Source organism: Canis lupus, chromosome 25 (genome assembly GCF_003254725.2).
Source record: "Canis lupus dingo isolate Sandy chromosome 25, ASM325472v2, whole genome shotgun sequence".
Taxonomy (NCBI): domain Eukaryota; kingdom Metazoa; phylum Chordata; class Mammalia; order Carnivora; family Canidae; genus Canis; species Canis lupus.
In genome coordinates, this window is record NC_064267.1 from 43,174,596 (window position 1) to 43,194,819 (window position 20,224).

At 36.6% G+C, this 20,224-nt stretch overlaps 1 protein-coding gene across 1 annotated transcript in view; it reads left to right on the forward strand.

The window, feature by feature from the left end:
- The window catches only part of PSMD1 (proteasome 26S subunit, non-ATPase 1), a 93,150-nt gene that overhangs the window by 58,079 nt on the left and 14,847 nt on the right, over positions 1 to 20,224 (forward strand). Inside the window, exons 17-19 of the mRNA XM_025463407.3 lie at positions 5,299 to 5,413; positions 9,247 to 9,363; positions 16,944 to 17,046. Of these exons, the coding sequence (XP_025319192.1) occupies positions 5,299 to 5,413; positions 9,247 to 9,363; positions 16,944 to 17,046 (335 nt within the window). The remainder of the gene's footprint in view (positions 1 to 5,298; positions 5,414 to 9,246; positions 9,364 to 16,943; positions 17,047 to 20,224) is intronic.

Sequence of the window (20,224 nt, forward strand, 5' to 3'; positions counted from 1 at the left end):
GATCATGCCCTAGGCTGCAGGTGGCGCTAAACCGCTGCGCCACTGGGGCTGCCCCAATTTGATATTTTTAAGAGCTATGTTTTTTATTAGGGTGAAGTAGAGTTCTTTATATAAATCTTACGAATCTACTTTCTTCTCACCTTTTGACATATTTTCACCCTATTTTGGTAACATCTAAAAGAAACAATCTGTTTGGAAATAAAGCAAAAACTTATCTAAAACTGGCTATTTTTAGTTCTATGAAGTCTAGTAAAATGACTTCAAAATATTTATATTAGGGCAGCCCCGGTGGCGCAGCGGTTTAGCGCCGCCTGCAGCCCAGGGCATGATCCTGGAGACCCTGGATCGAGTCCCGCGTCAGGCTCTCTGTATGATGCCTGCTTCTCCCTCTGCCTCTGCCTCTCACTGTCTCTATGAGTAAATAAATAAAATCTTTAAAATATATATATGTATGTATATTTATATTAAAGGTAGGACTAAATTTGTACAATTTAGGGCAGGATCTGTGTAATTTTGTTTTGTTTTCTTAATGGTACCTTACATGTAGTTGATAGATCTAAATTGAGCAAGTGAAAATTCATATGTAGCAGCAGCTTGGGATACAGAGGCTCGTGGGATGAAAGTACACTGGGCTGGGATGCCTGGGTGGCTCAGTGGTTATCTGCCTTTGGCTCAGGGTGTGATCCCGGAATCCTGGGATCGAGTCCTGCATCGAGCTTCCTACATGGAGCCTGCTTCTCCTCCTCTGCCTATGTCTCTGCCTCTCTCTCTCTCTCTCTATCCCCTCCCCCTCATGAATAAATAAATAATTTTTTTTTTTTTTTAAAGAAAGTACGCTGGGGAAACAAACCTGTCTTCTTTTTCAGTTATTTTCCTAATGATGAATATTTGATGCATCTCATTTATATTGTAATGAAAATAACATTCAGAAAATATATCTCTCACTTTTTAACCTAATGATATTCACTTTTTTAGTTTTACAAACTAGCCAAAAAATGAATAAGAAAGTTGGTACAGTTCTCACCACATGTAGTAGCTCCATTGTTAAAACAAATGTGGCTAGCACATTTATAATTGTCCGAGAAAATATACTTTTAAATTTAACATACCAAAATATAAATACATGGAAAAAGTTGTCATATGTAACGCATTTTATGCTAATACAGTGGTTTCCAAACTATTGAATTCCTTGCTTACTACCTCTCCCTATTAAATAAAACAAAGCATACTATTTTCCTGTGACTTGATCATTTTAGACATTTATTTTTTCTAAACATGTTCATGGAGGGGTGCTTGGGTGGCTCAGTTTGTTGAGTGTCCAACTCTTGATTTTGGCTCCATTTGTTGTCTTGGGTCATGGGGTAGGGGTAGGGGGAATCCAGCCCTACATCATTGGCCCCATGCTCAGGAGGGGTCTCCTTGTCTCTCTCCCTGCGCCTCCCCTCATTCACACATGCTCTACCCTCCCCAATAAATAAACAAATAAATAAAATATATTTATAAATAAATAAATATGGGATGCCTGGGTGGCTCAGTGGTTGAGCATCTGCCTTTGGCCCAGGGCGTGATCTGGAGTCCTGGGATCGAGTCCCGCATCCGGCTCCCTCTGCCTATGTCTCTGTGTCTCTCATGAATAAATAAATAAAATCTTAAAAAAAAAAATATGTTCATGCAGGTGCAAAGATCATTTATTGCAGATCAGGGATTAGTCATTTAAGTACTTTGTTATAAATGCTAATCTAAGGGAGTTATATCAAATGATGAATTATTTTTGCGATATTATCTAAGAGATAAATGTTTGCATAGAAAAGCTAAGATTCAAGTAGTGTTAGAATTATCTAAAATAAGTGAAAGGAAGCTTTATGGGCTATTATTAAAGATTTGGTGTATTTTCTTTTAATCTCTCTTTTTCTTCACCTCTGTTTGTTTCCACCTTGCAGTTTATTTGTTGAAGAAACCGGGTCATTACTACTGTCTAGTTTGCACAGTATGGATTTTACTAATTGCGTGCTATATCCCTATGTGTAGTATAATATGTTTTTGGTCTTCTGTATTTCCTGTAAATTGATAGTTGGATCTTGAGGCTTGGTCACGTTGAGGTTCAATTTCTCTCTTTCTGTCTCTGTTTTATGGAGAGGCAGGGTTGGCAGTGCATATAAGGTCTACTTGTTTCTATTTTTATTATGTTAGCAGCCATTGTAACAATTATGCTGAGGTCTATTAATTCACTTCAAGCCTCCAAGTGATGGCGATAATTGTTTTGCCATTTATTCACTTATTAATAACTGTTACTTTAAAATTTTTATATTTATGCATACATTTTATGTGTGTTACATGTTTAGACAAAGATTAATGTGCAGAAGCTTTGCTTTCAGTGAATATTTACATTCCAGTCATTGCTTAGAAGGACTCTTTTGTCCTTTTAGAGCTACTTGCTAAGAATTAGAGTAAACATAGAATATTCTGGTTTTATTGTACTCTTGAAGAAGCTGAATGTCTAAGCTAATTTATTAAATAATTTATCATTTCTTGTCTTAACACTTTACTGAAGAATGTGTCAGCATTGGAACTGTTATAGACTAAGAAACTTAACAAGAATTTTTTTTATGTCCTTTGAGTTTAGAGCCCTCACAACCTATTTTAGTCTTTATGGTAATCAGCTAGGTAAAGCTCTGCATTAAGCTCCCAGTATTTATGTTCCCTGGCAAAATTTTCGCTGAATCTCATGAAACTATTAATCCTATTTGAAGTATAATACTTTTTTAATAAGTGAGCATCATAAAATAAATGAAGCTTTAAGATATATTTAGAAAAAGCTTTTTGGTGTGAGTCAGTTTTCCCTAGAATGTCCTGCCCTTGCTGCTGCTGAGGGACAAGTGGGTAAGTGTTCTGTGTGCCATTAGCTTCTTAAAAAGTTGGTGAGGAGATCTGGAGGTCAGGACCCTGATTATAGCCAACTTTCTAGGTTTAATATCCAACTCACTTTATATTATTTTAAATGAATGTTTGGGCATGAGTTACCTTTCCTTTTTTCCTTTTTGCCTGGGTGGCTTAGTAGTTGAGCGTCTGCCTTCGGTTCAGGTCCTGATCCTGGGATCCGGGATCAAGTCCCACATCAGACTCTTATGGGGAGCCTGCTTCTCCTTCTGCCTATGTCTCTGCGTCTCTCTCCCCCCACCCCCCGTCTGTCTCTCATGAATAAATAAATAAAATCTTTAAAAAATAAAATATAATAAAAGCCATAGAATTGTAAAGTGGGAAAGATATTACAGAACTTCTAGTCCCATTCCTTCTTTTTTCATACATAGAAAGGGATCCCAAAGTCTTTGCTTCTTTGAATCTTGTCTAAATTATCCCAGCTATTTAGACACAAAACAAGAACTGGAACATGTGTTTATGACTTCATGGCTTCCTCTTATATAATGTATAGTTATGTCAGTGTGCATTAACAGAAGGTGTATATTATTACTACATTTTCAGTTATTTGCTCATTTTGTTTTTTATATTCCAGCAAAAGAGTCAAGAAAAGTTATTAGGAAGCTTAGTCAAACTGAGAATATTTTCAAGAAAGAATGATGGACTCTGTTGTAAGGAGGAAATCCAACCTTCTCTTGTAGCAAAATTCCATTTTTCAGGACAATTTTCATAAATTTGGCTCTACTCCATTTGAAATTTGAATTTACTACTTACTAGAGTTTGAGGCTAGAGGACAATTCCAACAAAGAGCTACAGATTTAAATTGGTCTGTAGGTAATAACTGCTTTCATTCACAACAAGAAAGTCTTTAAAATTTTTTTAAATTAAATGTAGTCAGGGGGATCCCTGGGTGGCTCAGCAGTTTAGTGCCTGCCTTTGGCCCAGGGTGTGGTCCTAGAGTCCCGGGATCGAGTCCTGCGGCGGGCTCTGGGCATGGAGCCTGCTTCTTCCTCCTCCTGTGTCTCTGCCTCTCTCTCTCTCTATGTCTACCATAAATAAATAAACAAATCTTAAAAAAAAAAAGAAAGAAAAGAATAAATGTAGTCAATAGCTAGTTTTTTCCTTTAAGTTTTTATTGAAGCGTAATATACATCCAAAAACATGCACATAAAAAAAAAAACATGCACATAATTAACCTACAGCTTGATGAATTTTCACAACTAAACACACACTGTGTAACCAGCAACCCAGTTTGAGATCTTTGTCAGCCACCCTCACACTCCTCTACATTCTCTTCTAGTTTCTGCCCCCATTCTGCTGCCCCTAAGGAGTAACCACTATAAAGATGAGGTCAGGTACTTCATTAGTCAACATTGCCCTGGTTTTTGTCTTTGCTGAAATATGAAGAGGTTGAGAAAATAACAATTTCTTGGGTACCTTCCTGTTCAGTTGGTTGAGCATCCTACTCTTGATTTGAGCTGGAGTGATGGTCTCGGGGTCATGAGATTGAGCCCCATCTTGGGTTCTGTGCTCAGCATGGAGTCTGTCCCACTCCCTCTGCTTTTCCCCACATTCGCACTCTCTCTCTCTCTCTCAAATAAATAAAATCTTTTTTAAAAAAGAACAATTTCTGTTCTTATCAACACCAATAATTGCTAAAGAAAAAAACCAGAATTTTTTTATTATCAAGGCATATTTACCAATTTGATATTGAATCAGAGTTATACTGGGTGATTCAAATCTTTTATGTAGCTTTGGAAACATGCCGGAGTCTCTACATCAGTAGATGTAGAGATGTATGTCAGTTTCTGTCTTCTGACACAAAACACAAAGTAAGTAAGAAAGATAAGAATTGATGTAGGGTATTGTGTGCCTCCCACACCGTCATGGTTATTACTCACTATGGAGGAGGCACGAGGGAAGGACTATAATGCAAAGCTGTGGTTGAGGAATTACTGATATATTCTGCTTTGTGTATATTCTCTGAATATTGAAGATAGAGTATATCAATAATTAGAATTCCATGGGCGATTTTTAATTCTCCAACTTCTGGGGATCCCTGGTGGCTCAGCGGTTTAGCGCCTGCCATTGGCTCAGGGCGTGATCCTGGAGTCCCGGGATCAAGTCCCGCAGGCTCCCTGCATGGAGCCTGCTTCTCCCTCTGCCTGTGTCTTTGCCCTCCCCACCTCGCTCTCTCTTTCTCTCTGTCTCTCATGAATAAATAAATAAATAAAATCTTTAAAAAATAATAATAATTCTCCAACTTCTGTGTGAATATATCTGTTATTTCCCATAAGTTTAAGAAAATAGTTAAAATTCTTCCATCTTGATTTAAAATATTTTACCTATAACACTGTCTTCACTTTCTCTATTTCTTATCAGGACCCCTGAACAGTGCCCCAGCGTTGTTTCATTGTTGTCAGAGAGTTACAATCCTCATGTGCGTTATGGAGCTGCTATGGCCCTGGGCATCTGCTGTGCTGGTACAGGAAACAAGGTAAAGCCCAAAGCCAATGGGGTCCGTTCTTTCCTGGCACCACACTGTTTTCCTTTGTGGGAAAGTTTATACAACCACTGTAAAAATGCAAGTATGGTGTGATCTATAAGAGTTAACTTGCCTCACAAAGCTTCTCAGAACTAACTTCCTCATTTTACTGTGCTGGGTTGCTCAAAGCCAGTTAAGAAGAACGAACTACCACATTACATGGGTGATTCTAATGAAAACAATGCTGTTGAATTTTTCTTTGAAAGCGTTGATTTCTTTAAAAAAAAAGATAAAATATTCTTTTTTCTTTAAAGAATTACTCTGTTCCCTTTACATGGTAATTTACATGTTTAATTGACATGATTAGTATTGTGGAAATCAAGATTCTCATATGAGACCACCAAAATCAATTAACTTTGATTGTTTTGTTTTAAGCAAATCGCCTGCTATTTGCCTGATCTCTCCTCATAAACGTAATAGACAACCTGATATTTGTTAAGTCCTCAAAAGTGACAAAACAGGGGCACTTGGGGGTCTAAATTGGTTAAGTGTCTGCCTTCAGCTCAGGTCATGATCTCAGGGTCCTGGGATGGAGTCCCATTTGGGTTCCCTGCTCAGTGGGGAACCTGCTTCTCCCTCTCCCTCTGCCCCCTGACTTGTGCTTGCTGTCATTCTCTATCTCAAATAAATAATCTAAAAAAAAAATGACGAAGAGTTGGGTTCCAAATAGATGATTGGAAAATACAGTTCATCATGAGATTCATAATGAAATATTCTGTTGCTTAAACAAGTATTCTTGATTCACAACAATGACATAATCATCACGTTTTTGCCTTTCATGGCACAAATGCACACCACTTTGACCACCCCCCAAAATATGAACTTTTCTTTTAATAGTGCATGTGTGCATGGTTGTATGTATGTGTGAGAGAGAGAGAACACAAACATAATGAGAATGAGAACATAAAGAACAAGAGCATAACTAAGTTTTGCTCCCAGTGTTTTTTCATCAGAAGAGTAATTTTTTTAACCTCTCATCCAAAATAAAATAAAACATTTATTGCTTGAGTCCAGGAATTAAATTTTAATTTGCTTAATTTTTTCTAGTCACATAAAATGTTACTGAAGCTAGGAATTAAAATAGACATTTTCACTATTTGTGATAAAAAGTGCATAAAAATTTATAGAGACATCCCCTTTCAATATTCTCATTTGTTTCCCTACCCTGCTTTTTTTTTTTCTTCATAGGACTTATCACCACCTGACATATTTTTATACCTATTTATTTATTGTCTGTCTCCTCTGCCCTGAAATGTAAGGTCCCTAAGAACAGAATGTTCACTGCTAGAACCTGTGTCAGGACTGCCACATAGTAGGCATTCAGTAAATATTTGTCAACTCAATGGTGGCGGGGGAAGATCATTGAAAGATATGATAGTGAACAAGTTGGGCATACTCTCTGTTCTCACAGAGATTTGTTTTTAAAGTGTTTTCTTTTGGAGGGAATTTCTTAACATGAGACTGTATCTTTAGTTTTGTTAGGAATATCATTGGGTATATAAAATACAGTTTATGTAGAAATTGGCTGTCCATTTTTTTCTGGAACACATCTGTTCTGTAAACAAAGGTAAATTATAGTTGAATGTCTTATGAGGTATTTTCCCCTCAGGTCTTCAGTAGACATTTATGTCAAGCCTCATAAGTTAAATGTACATTAGATTTTTTTTTCCTTCCAGATTATTGTAAACTTAATATGATATCTAGGAGCAAGTGTTCTTTGAGACACAGCATTTGAAAAGTTAATTCAGTAAAAAATTTTTGTTACTCATACTAAGCAAATCTGCTTAATTTCTAGACAGTTTGTGTGATCTACATAACAATACCTATCTGACCAAGGTTTGGTGCTTTATTTTTTTTTTTAATTTTTTTAAATTTATTTATGATAGTCACAGAGAGAGAGAGAGAGAGGGGCAGAGACACAGGCAGAGGGAGAAGCAGGCTCCATGCACCGGGAGCCCGACGTGGGATTCGATCCCGGGTCTCCAGGATCGCGCCCTGGGCCAAAGGCAGGCTCCAAACCGCTGCGCCACCCAGGGATCCCGGTGCTTTATTTTTATTTCTTAAAAACCTAAAACTTTTTTTTTATTCTGAAATTTATCTTAAGGTTGAGGTTATATCACATACTTCAAAGACCAAGTTAGTGTCTTTTTTTTTTTTTTAAGATTTTATTTATTTACTCATGAGAAACACAGTGAGAGGCAGAGACACAGGCAGAGGGAGAAGCAGACTCCATGCAGGGAGCCCGATGTGGGACTCGATCCTGGAACTCCAGGATCACGCCCTGAGCCAAAGGCAGATGCTCAACCACTGAGCCACCCAGGCGTCCCAGTTAGTGTCTTTTAACTTATAACTTGGAAATTTGGTTATATTTTTTATCATGACTACCTCATAAACAATATTGACAATACTATAAATAGTGTTTGAAAACTCTGCACAATGTCATGGCATTTTTCAGTGAAATGGGGAGAAAGAATACACTTATCTGGTATGTATATTATCTGTTACCAGCTCTGATTTTTAAAATAAATAAATCCTCATGTAAAGCAATCTGAAGCTGTTTTCTTTAAAAAAGGATGCAACTTTGTCTTTCCTTGTCCTTGAAACATAGGATATTTAAGAAATGGCATATCGTGTTAAGAAATAAATTTGAGGGGTACCTGAGTGGCTCAGTGGTTGAGCATCTGCCTTTGGCTCAGGTCAGGATCCCATGGTCCGGGGATCAAGTCCCACATTGGGCTCCCCACAGGGTGTCTGCTTCTCCCTCTGCCTATGTCTCTGCCTCTCTCTGTGTGTCTCTCATGAATGAATAAATAAAATCTTAAAAAAAAGAAAGAAATTTGATAATCTTGTAAGCCCATTCTCTGTTCCTCTGGATTTATATGTACCAAAGACCTTATAAGGAATGTTACAAAGTGGCACTTAAGAAAGTTCCTGTATGTCCTTAACAGAAGTTATATAGGACCAAAGAGTTCTTGGTCAAATACAGTGAACAGGTGGTGGGTTAAGCAGAGTTTGAGTGATTTCTTTAATAAGGCTTTCTGGATCTTTTGCCATAATGTATATCATTATCAATGATGTATAGCTTATCAAATTCTATATATATTTTGAATCTCTGAAACAAGGTGTTACATAGTACATAGGAACTACCATACTTATTTCATCAAGGAATCCTTTTTTCATAGAACTGATTATTCTGAAGAATGTGTTACTGGGAAAATCCTGTTAAATGTCGATTTAATTTTTTTTTTTTTTTATGTTAGGTCTTATAAAATCATTGAAGCCATTACTTTACCCTAGTATTTGAAGGAAGTTGGATAATTAATCCAGGTTTTAGGGTCAGATTGGCCTGAGTTCTCTACTTGTCTGACTTTGGATGAATTTCTTAACCTGTTTCTTTGTTTATAAAGATTGTTTTATATTGTTATTTTTGTTTTTGTTTTAGGATTAATAGAAATAAATGGGATATAACGTATAAAATACATGCTGTAAAAAAAAATAAAAAATAAAAAATAAAATACATGCTGTGCCTGGAAAATAATAGTTGTTATCAAACATTAATCTCATTTTCTGTTACTTACTTTTATCTCAAGACAGGAGCACTCCTTCTATAAGCTTCCTTCTCACTTACCATCAATTATATTGAAACAAGACATACTCAGTTGCAAGTAGTCTTTAATGAACTTACTACAAAGTTAAATGAAAATACTGACTTAGAATGATAGTAACTAATTTGAAAATCCAGCTATAACAGCTTAAAGTTTTGTTTGTTTTTTTAATGCTTTCAGGAAGCAATCAATTTGTTAGAACCGATGACAAATGACCCTGTGAACTATGTGAGGCAAGGAGCTCTGATAGCTTCAGCTCTCATCATGATCCAGCAGACTGAAATCACTTGTCCAAAGGTGAGCAAATAAAAAAATTCTCCAAAAGAGCTAGTTTAGGCTTTTCTTTAGTAACTTATCTTCTTTTAAGGACATTTTTACCCCAAATGTGGTGGGCATTAAACTCACAGGAAGCAAAAAAGTGGGAGAAAGAGATAGCTTTATAATACTCTTTAAGTGCATTTTTTTTTACAGATTTTTAGTCACTTTGTTAATTCAGCTATTTAGCCATTCTTGAAAAATTAGAACTTACAGGTTGATGGGATCATAAAAATGAACTTTAATTTTTGCCTCTTGCTGTCCTCTTAAAATGCAGTTAGTAGGATAACTTGTTCCCATGCTACAGGATGTGAACTCAGGCAGTTCGCGACTTTTTTGATCCATCATTCTGAGGTAATAAAATGTCCTACGTTCACTTTACATGGTATATACATTCTCAGTTTAGAAATGAGTGTATCCAGATTCTCTGTTAGAATGTCACTGCCCTCGGGGGTGATCTTTTGGGCAGGGTGTCACATGGCTCATGGACAGCTTTCTTTCCTTTCTAGCCCACATCTGTTCACAAAAGTGGTCCTGCATATTTTGCCCTTGTAGCTAGGAGTATAATATGTGGTTCTCAATGCAGCTTTATTGGCCCCGTCCCTCTCCCTTTTCCTGTCTTCTCCCTACTCTCCTCCATCTCCCTCTGCTTCTCTGCTAGTCCTGCAGTGGATATCTAATGCCTCTTAACTCTTCGTGTCAGATGTCAGTGCACAGTGACAATCGATCATATTAACTTCTCTACGTGGTCCCTCTGAAGCCCAGATTTCCCCCACAGAAATCCCCTTCACACATCCTTCTGCAAGTCCACTTCTCACAGATGCCCTGTGGATGACTCCCAGCACAGATTTTGAGATAATCTATTTTAAAATTTCCTTGTGACAGTCTCCCAGACATCATGTTAGAGTATGATATCTAATGTATCTTGGCATCTCAGCCAAAATTTCTCATTTTGTTGAGAAACAGAAAATGCATAGATCTTATTCACATGTACTAAAAATTACCAGTTTTGCTATATTAAGTAGATGTGTGTAGCTAAGGCAGTAATTTCAGAACTTTTTTATTCTTAACTTGAAATTGGGGCATTTAATACTTTCGTATTGATTTTGCTTCTGTTTGAGAAACAGTCAAAAAATTGACAGTTGGAAAAACCATTAGCATACTGTCTTTTGCCTCATCAAACAAATGTAGAACATCCTCATTTTCAGCAAAGTAGATTGATGGGAGGGTGGAGAAGAGAAGAATTTCCAGAACTCATTGATTATTCATTCTCATTTTATGGAATTTTGTTTAATAGAGTCCCATTTCTAAATAGTCGCTATCATTTTTATTTCATTAATCCAGTGCTGCTCACTCTGTCAGAATCATCTGTAAGACTTCCAAAAATTGGATTATTGCCAAAAATAGAAGCCTAGCTTCTCATTCTGTTTTAATAATATATTCATATATTATATCTTCTAGAACATAAACATCTTTTCAGAGAGTCCACATTTCTTTTTGGCCTTTGTTTTTAAATATAGCAGTTGTAATATGAATAGCTTTTGCATTTATTTCTGCTTTTGATCTTCTGAGCTTTATCAGCTGGAGGTTATCCACTTGAGTAATGTCATTAAAGAAGGATGTTTAGGCCATGGAATGCACCTCTTCTAACAATAATATATAGATATTTACTCACTTAGACCTCACATGTTGCTTTCATATTATTTGTATTGTGAATAAGATAAATTACTATCTTTCCATCCCTCTGCTGTAGGATTTTGTTGATTTTTTTTTTTCAAGCATGAACTCTGCACCAACAATGGCAGGGTCCTTTGGAATGGGAGTGGAGTAGGGTAGGCTGTGTAGTTTGAAAAAAACAGTCAACTCTTTATTCTTTTTTTTTTTTTTAATTTATTTTTTATTTTATGATAGTCACAGAGAGAGAGAGAGAGGCAGAGACACAGGCAGAGGGAGAAGCAGGCTCCATGCACCGGGAGCCCGATGTGGGATTCGATCCCGGGTCTTCAGGATCGCGCCCTGGGCCAAAGGCAGGCACCAAACCGCTGCGCCACCCAGGGATCCCCTCAACTCTTTATTCTAATAAATAAAACTTTTTCACATTTAGAAAAAGTGAAAAAATACAGAATTTAAAGAATTATTATTTTTTAATCATTCCATAAAATGCTGTTGAACCAAGTCCTAGCTGATGTGAATTCATGGGTTGCACTTCCATCTTCAGGTTATATCAGAATCTTGAGTATTAATTTAAAATGTTGAAATGCAGTTATTGCTGCTAGCCATTGCCATTAACATAAACTCCATGGAGAGACTTAAATGTATATCTTACCAACTATGAGACTAAAACTGTGTACCAGTGTGTAAAGTTCTGGTATTTTTTTAGGAAACACTATTCCTTAGAGGGAAATTGTTACTCAGCTCATGAATTCTTAAAAGTTTGAGTTCTGTTTCATTGTTTTCTGCTGTTAAGCATGCAGTAAAGACTTCTGTGGACTGTCATTTATATCCTTTGTCTTTTATCTGATAATTGCTAAAGACAAGATATTCTTTTGGAATGGTATGTGACATTTTGCTGAAAAGAAAAAGCTATTAACAGGCTGAAGAGGGGCACCTGGGTGGCTCAGTCCATTAAGTAAGCGTCTGATTCTTGGTTTCAGCTCAGGTCCTGAGCAGTCATGGGATCGAGTGTGGAGTCTGCCTTAGATTCTCCCTCCCCCTGTGCCCCTCTCTGTGCACATGCTCACTCTCGCTCTCTCTCTCTCTTTCTCAAATAAATAAGTAAAATCTTTAAAAAAGAGAGAGAGAAGTTTGCAAGACTGCAGAGTCCTAGTCACAAGGTTGCAAACTGGTACATGAAATCAAGTGGAAATAAAATGGAAATGAAGTGCTCATTTCATTAAGACTATAGCCACTCCTCAGAGGAATCCAAAAGGGACATTTCTCAGATAGTTTGTAAAACTCACAGTAGAAAGTTCCAAAGGAAATATTTAAATAAGCATGATGTATGTCACATCCTTTTACAGAATGCTGTCTTAATGCTTAGTTCTATACACTATGGTCTTGGTTTAAGTAATTCCATTGCATCTTTGTTTTTTTATTATGCCAAGTTTTGCTCACTCAGTCTCAACAACGTAGATCCAGGAACATGTATATGTCCCTGGGTGATTACAAACCCAATTTAGAAAACCCTTATACCAGAGATTCAGAACCATTTAACTAGAATAATGTACTTTTTGTAGTTACTTGGAACTACTTTCTCTCAAGAACCCTCTCAAGATCCTTTATGAAGGGTCTGTCTTTTGTTTCCTTGTTAAATGAAATCCACCTTTAGCATTTTTGAACATGTACATAATTATATATAGAATCGGATAAAAATATTACAGTGTAAAAATAAAATCTCTGATGCTCCTCCTTGCCTGATATCATCTGGCTTAAATTTACCTGCTGTAGGTAGGTAACCACAACTGACAGGTGCTCTTTTGGCAAAAGGATCATGTTTGGCCAAGCTTGATAAGCTTTTCTAGTTTTAAAATCACAATTTGAGTAGATTAGGCTTTTGTGAGCCATCATGGTGATCTAGAAGTATTTCTGTGGAGAAATCTTTGAACTTCTATAAGATGAAATTACTAAGAATGAAATTTTATATTATAAGGTGATAGTTTATAGTATAACACATTTATAAATGGTAATCTATATTTCCATACTATTGCCTTGAGGTAGGAACTTTGTGCCAGTGATAATATAAGAAAGGGCTGCAGGCAACTACCATAAACAAAATAATACTCAAAACTGAAAGGAAGCTAAAAATATCATTTGGTATATTGATAATGGGGAAATCATGATAACATTGACAATATTTTAAAAGAAGAAGAAAGATAATTTTTTTTAAGCCATGTTGAGTTTGAGATGATAGCAAGTCAGCTGGAAATCAGATGAGTGCATAGGGAAAAAAAGTCAGAACTGAAGATGGAGCTTTGGGAACGAACCACAAAGAAATTGTATAAGTCCATAGCCTCTTATCTGCAGTTCCAAATCCAAAAACCTGTGAAAACTAAAAAGAGATTTGTTTATTTTTAAGTACTCACTTGGCTATAAAACTTGACCATTATAATATGAGCTCATTTATAACCTGTATCCCAGTTAGTGTTAATATTCAGTCATTTTGCTGCCTCTGAAATATTAATTTGTTTGATTATAGGTTATTGCCCCCATACTTCATTGAGAATATTGCATAATGTATGGTATATGGACCGTGTTATCTTTATAAATTCTGAATTCCAAAATTCATCTGACCTCAAAGATTTCGTGGTAGGAGTTGTAGGCCTTTAGTTGAAGTTATAAGAGCAGATTTGTAATGGCAGAGAAAGAGAAAAAGAAAGACAACTTAAAGTGTGCTCTATATGCAGGAAAATAGAAAATTTAAAGGAGATACACTTAGGTGATAAATACCAACAGAAATGACCCCAAAGAACTTTATTCCCTTCTCATTTTTTTTCTTTTTTTTTTTTTTTATAGATTTTATTTATTTATTCATAGAGACAGAGAGAGAGAGAGATCAGAGACACAGGCAGGGGGAGAAGCAGGCATCATACAGAGAGCCTGATGTGGGACTCGATCCAGGGTCTCCAGGATCATGCCCTGGGCTGCAGGCGGCGCTAAACTGCTGTGCCACCGGGGCTGCCCTCTTTTTTTTTTTCCGAGAGTGGTTTTTTCCCCCCCAGCAGTATAAGGGGTAGAGTTAAAAGTATGAATGTTAAAAATGCATGAATTTGGGAAAGTAGGTTTTTAGATGATAATAATGCACAGCAGAATGAATCCATGGATTACAGGATTGCCTCAAATTTAATTGTCTTTTCTGTGAGACTATCATAATACAAAATGGGAAATAGTTTTTCCAACAAATTGTGCTTTATATGAGGGTGCCTTACTGTTCATAACTGAAATTGAATCAGGAAATCATGATCCTCACCATGATTGCAGTTAGTTGTTTATGGACACAAACAAGCCACTCATTTCACCTGTCCTACTTCAGTTTCACTTCTGTAAAATACAGGGAGTACGTGATCTCAAACTTGCCTTCAAATATAAGATACTATCCTAACCTACAAAAATAATGATTCTTTACAAAGAATCATAAACATGAGAATTAAGTTACTGCTGCATAAGTAATAAAATGTGAGGAAAAGAATTATTTTTTTAAAAAGATTTTATTTAGTTATTCATGAGAGACACAGAGAGAAAGAGAGAGGCAGAGACACAGGCAGAGGGAGAAGTAGGCTCTATGCAGGGAGCCTAACATAGGACTTGATCCCACTACTCCAGGATCACGCCCTGGGCCAAAGGTGGCACTAAACCACTGAGCCACCCGGGCTGCCCCAAAAAAGAATTTTTATTTTTTTTATTTTTTATTTTTTTTAATTTTTATTTATTTATGATAGTCACACAGAGAGAGCGAGAGAGGCAGAGACACAGGCAGAGGGAGAAACAGGCTCCATGCACCGGGAGCCCGATGTGGGATTCGATCCCGGGTCTCCAGGATCGCGCCCTGGGCCAAAGGCAGGCGCTAAACCGCTGCGCCACCCAGGGATCCCAAAAAAGAATTTTTAAATGATAAACAAGAAATAGCTCTCTAAAGTAGTTTAATTAATAGTAGTTGGATAATCCTATTACATATTTGTACTGATTTTTTTAAATCCCATCTTTCAGTTTCACTGAATGTTTTCCTGTTGTTCTGGGCACAATTTTATATTTAAATTCTTCCTCATAATGTACATACACTGCTTTGTCCACTGTTTTCTTTTTATAAGTTCATGACATATTTCACAAACCTTTAAGCACATAAAATTTCCATCCTATATAAGGTAATGTAAGTGTTCATCTAAAATAAGTTCAGAATCAAAGGAATTTGACCTGTTGAACCAGTTAAAGCATTAAACCTTAGGATTTTTAAACCTAGAAGGGAATTTTATGATGATCTAGTCATGCTGGTTTTATAGTTAGAGAAAGTAAGACTTAGAGAAGTGGCTCACTAATGGTTGGTTATATGCTAGGTAATGGCAGAGTGAGTTCATTGGTTTCCCCATCACATTTTATTAGCAGCGTTAGGTTACAGAGATAATAGTCAAGGGGGACAGGTGGGGTTCTGCCATAGTATGGTAGGATAGCCATGCCTATTGAACTATAAAATGTCTTTTGTACATTACATTACACATACACTGCATCATATTACAGCAGCTCCATAAGATAGGTGCTGCAATTCCTGTAGGGATGAAGAAACTGAAGCTCATAAAAGCTAAGTAATTTCCCTAAACAGATTATTGGAGCAGAGATATTTGTAAGCCAGGGTTGTCTGATTCTTTATTATCCTGCACTGTACAGCGTGGCCTCCAAGACCAAGACAGGTAAAGAGGGGAAGAGATTCTGAAAGAGTATGTCATGCAAATAAGGTCATTATATGAGGAAACTCAAATTCGATATTTTCTGCTTTTGGCAGATTTGGGGAGCTCCATGGTCATGTGCCTCTTGAACAAGCAGAATTATTCCTGGGTACTTCTCACTTGAAAAAGCGCTGTTGGGGAAACTGAGAAGTGTAAGACATGGAAGAAGCGTACAATAGTTCCCTTATTGTCTCTCAAATAGTTTTAAAGGAGTCACAGATATCTTGATAACGTGTATTTTATAAGTTTCCTTTCCTTTTTTTTTTTTTTTTTTAAAGATTTTATTTATTTATTCATGAGAGACACACAGAGAGAGAGGCAGAGACACAGGCAGAGGGAGAAGCAGGCTCCATACAGGGAGCCTGACATGGGACTCGATCCTGGGTCTCCAGGATCACACCCTGGGCTGAAGGCGGCACTAAACTGCTGAGTCACCCAGGCTGCCCTAAGTTTTATTTTCTAATTATAAAAGGAATACATATTAGTTTTAGGAATACAGAAAAGAATAAAGAAGCAAACAAAAATTACCAGTCATCCCAGGCTGGTACATGTAAGTTAGGACATGTTCCATTTTGGTATGTTTTTTTGACAAGTGATTATCATCACATGTTCTCAAAACATTAATACATGTGCATAAGGAAAATCTTGATGTGAATATACATTAAATCCAAAATATGCCTCACACATCTTCAGTAAAGGATAGTTACTTGAAGATAGAATTGAAGGATTACGTCTGCTAGGAAATCCGTAAAGGTGGTGGTAAGCAAAAGAGATGTTATTCACAGTACAATGAAAGCCTCAGCATTTGCTTGGACTGTTTACGCCTACTGACTAACAGTAGTGCGATATGAAATCGCATTCAACATTCCCAAGAGTCTGAATCATCCACCGTGGAATGAAGATTGAAAACAGAACTGGTGCTCACTCCCACATCAGAAAAGTCATAACACCCATGATTTCAACCATGGAACTTTTCTGCCTTCAAATCTGGTTTATATCGCTCTCTTTTTGAATGTTGTGAAATTCAGAGCTCAAGTTTCATTATAATTTGAACAATCTGTTCCCTGATCTGAAATGACACCACAGATAAATATGATATGTCTGTAATTCTTTTGCTTGTTCCTTCAGGTGAATCAGTTCAGACAGCTGTATTCCAAAGTCATCAATGATAAACATGATGATGTCATGGCCAAGTTTGGTGCTATCTTGGCACAGGGCATCCTGGATGCAGGTAAATGTTATACTTCTAGATGCATTTATCTACCTAAACTAATGAAGTAACTATTCTGCTTTAACTATATGACATAGTAGAAATTGAAGAAATTATTTGGGGAATTGTTGGGGAAATTTTCTGGGGGGAGATTATTTCTGGGAGAAAATGTGGGACCTACAGTTCGTAGAAAAATAATTTAGTAGAGTTGTTAAGTGTGCAGACTGTTAAGTTTTGAGTCCCAGTCCCTTTATAGTACTAACTATAGAACTTTGAGAAGTTTTCCCTTCTCGGTATTTATTTTCTTCTAAAGTCTACGTTGTGGTTTTTGAACAGTTATAAAGGCATGTAAAGGGCAGCCTAGGTGGCTCAGTGGTTTACTGCTGCCTTCGGTCCAGGGTATGTTCCTGGAGACCCGGGATGGAGTCCCGTGTCGGGCTCCCTGCATGGAACCTGCTTCTCCTTCTGCCTGTGTCTCTGCCTCCCTCTCTCTGTCCCTCATGAATAAATAAATAAAAATCTTAAATAAATAAATAAATATATGTATGTATGTAAAGCTGTGAGAACAGTGCCTGCCACTAAATAAAAGTGCTCAGTGAATGCTGGCTGATTTTTTTTCTTTAGTTTTCTTAGTATATATCAATTTTAAACAGGTTGACATTGAAAATATTTTGAAGCAAAAAATAGTTTTTTAGATAATTTCAAGCAACCAAATCATCTTAAAAATAAGATATATGGAATATTTACCTAATAAATACATAGTATACACTGCCTGCCGTTTAGCTTCTGAATTCACACTACTCACCACTACATTGTGATTTATTTTTGAGACAGGCTGCCTTTCCAAGTTGAAAGGGTGTGCTCTTACTGCCTTGAACCTGGGCTCATTAGACATATTCTTTAACTGGTATTATTGGTGACGTCCCAATAGGTAGAAGAAAGCAAGCATATTTATTTCATTTTTCATGTATTTTCTCTGTTTACCCTAGCCATATAGAATATAATCTTTTTATGTTAATCTTTGCTAATTTGAAAGATGTGAAGAATAATATCTCAAGCTTTTCATAATAGCTCTATTATTCAGTGAGCATTTTCTCAAATTTATTAGCCATCTGATTTCTTCTAATAAAAATACTCCTAGCCATATTTATCGCATTCTTTTCTTGGTCAACTAGAAATGTATGTCCGTTTCTAGTGAAGGAGATCAGGAAAAGAAACTGTATTTTTTTTATATCTTTAAAGTTCTTCTTGCTAAGAGGGGGGTTTTTTTAACCATATTGAGGTTTTCAGTGTCTTTGTCTTCTTAGTTTCAGATAATCTCCTTTGTGGCTTTTTTTTTTTTTTAATCTCTATCATCTTTCTAATTTGATTTATTGTATGTTTTCCTTGAGTATATTAGAGATTTCTCTTCTTGTTTATATGCTGATGCTTTTTTTTCTCCCTAAATTCTTTCATCTTGCTGGAATCTTTTTCTGCCTATTTCTCTCTTTTCTTAGGATGTTGGCTTTTTTTTCCTTAAATTTTTGAAGCACATAGTCTTCTCTCTCTTTTTAAAGATTTTATTATTTATTCATGAGAGACATCAAGAGAGAAGCAGAGACCTAGGCAGAGGGAGAAGCAGGCTCCTCGCGGGAAGCCTGATGCAGAACTCGATCCCAGGACCCTGGGATCACGCCCTGAACCAAAGGCAGATGCTCAATCACTGAGCCACTTGGGTGCTCCCATAGTCTTCTCTTTTAATCCATTGTCTAGTGGGGGTTTTTCTTTTGTTTTCATTTTCAAGAGATTGAGTTTTTTGCTTAAATTTTTAGAGTTAAGATGCAATTTAATTGCTTTTTTTTTTTTTTTTTTTTTTTAAGATTTTGTTTATTCAAGAGAGAGAGCACAAGTCAGGGGTGACAGGGGGCAGAAGGAAAGGGAAAAACAGATGTCTTGCTGAGCAGAGAGCCTGACTCGATCTCTGGACTCTGGGATCATGACCTGTGTCGAAGGCAGACACTTAACTAATTGAGCAACCCAGGTGCCCCAAAAACTTTAAATAAATAAAGACATTCCCTGTAAGCTGTGTATAAATAAGGTAAATACTCCACAGGTACTTGAATAAAACATTTCAGTTCTCAGTGATATTGAGTCTCTCCTGTATATAAACAGTACAGATATTCACATGTCATAGTTTCTCCTTCCTCATTCTACACCACCTTCTAGTATTTTTGTATACATTTTTTTTTTAAGATTTTATTTATTTATTTATTTGAGAGAAAGAGAGCATGAGCCAGGGCTCCATTCCTGGACCCTCAGATCATGACCTGAGCTGAAGGCAAGATGCTTAACTGGCTGAGCCATCCAGGTGCCCCCACCTTCCAATATTTTTATATTACGTTGTCATGATTTATGACCTTTACATTCTTTTGTGAAATCCTCTCACAGTTTAGTCTTCATTTCATTTTTAAATGGATTCAGTGCTCATCACCATTTCTTTTATTGCTGCTTATTTTTCTTGAGTATCTGTACTAAGACCTGACACTGAATTGGCTGGATTTGATCAGTCCCTAGTTTATATTCAGGTTCACTTGCTATGGATTTTGACAAATGCTTAAATATATACCCACAATACATCATAGGCACTAGTTTCGCTGCCCTAAATATCCTCTGTGTGCCACCTTTTCATCTCCCTCCTTCCCCACAATCCCCTGGTAACCACTGATGTTTTTTTACTGTCTCCATGGCTTTAGTTTTCTCCTTTCCAGAGTATTATACAGCTGAAATCATACAGTATGTAGTCATTTTAGATTGGCTACTTTGGGTAATTGGTTTTTAAATAGGATTTAGGAGTAACATTTTACTATTCCATGATCTTCTGTTTATTTCTTTTAGCTGCCAGTTTTAAGTTTGTAGTTTTACGTACAACACTTTACTTGTTCATTCAGTATTACTACAGTTTTTTGCTGGTTTCTGCTATATTAGTTATTTGTTAAGAATTAGGGGAGGAGGATCCTTCTCTGTTTCAGCTTTATTCTACCATCATCATGAGAAGTCCTCTCTCTCCCTTCCTTCCCCTTTCAGCCCCTTTCTCCCTTCACTTCCTTTTGGAAGTTATCTCTTTGAATTGCTGTGGACTAATCAAGTTTTGATGCTTCTTTCCATTTCTTTTTTTATTTATAATCTTTTTTGCCTTATTTTAGTGTTATTATAGTACATA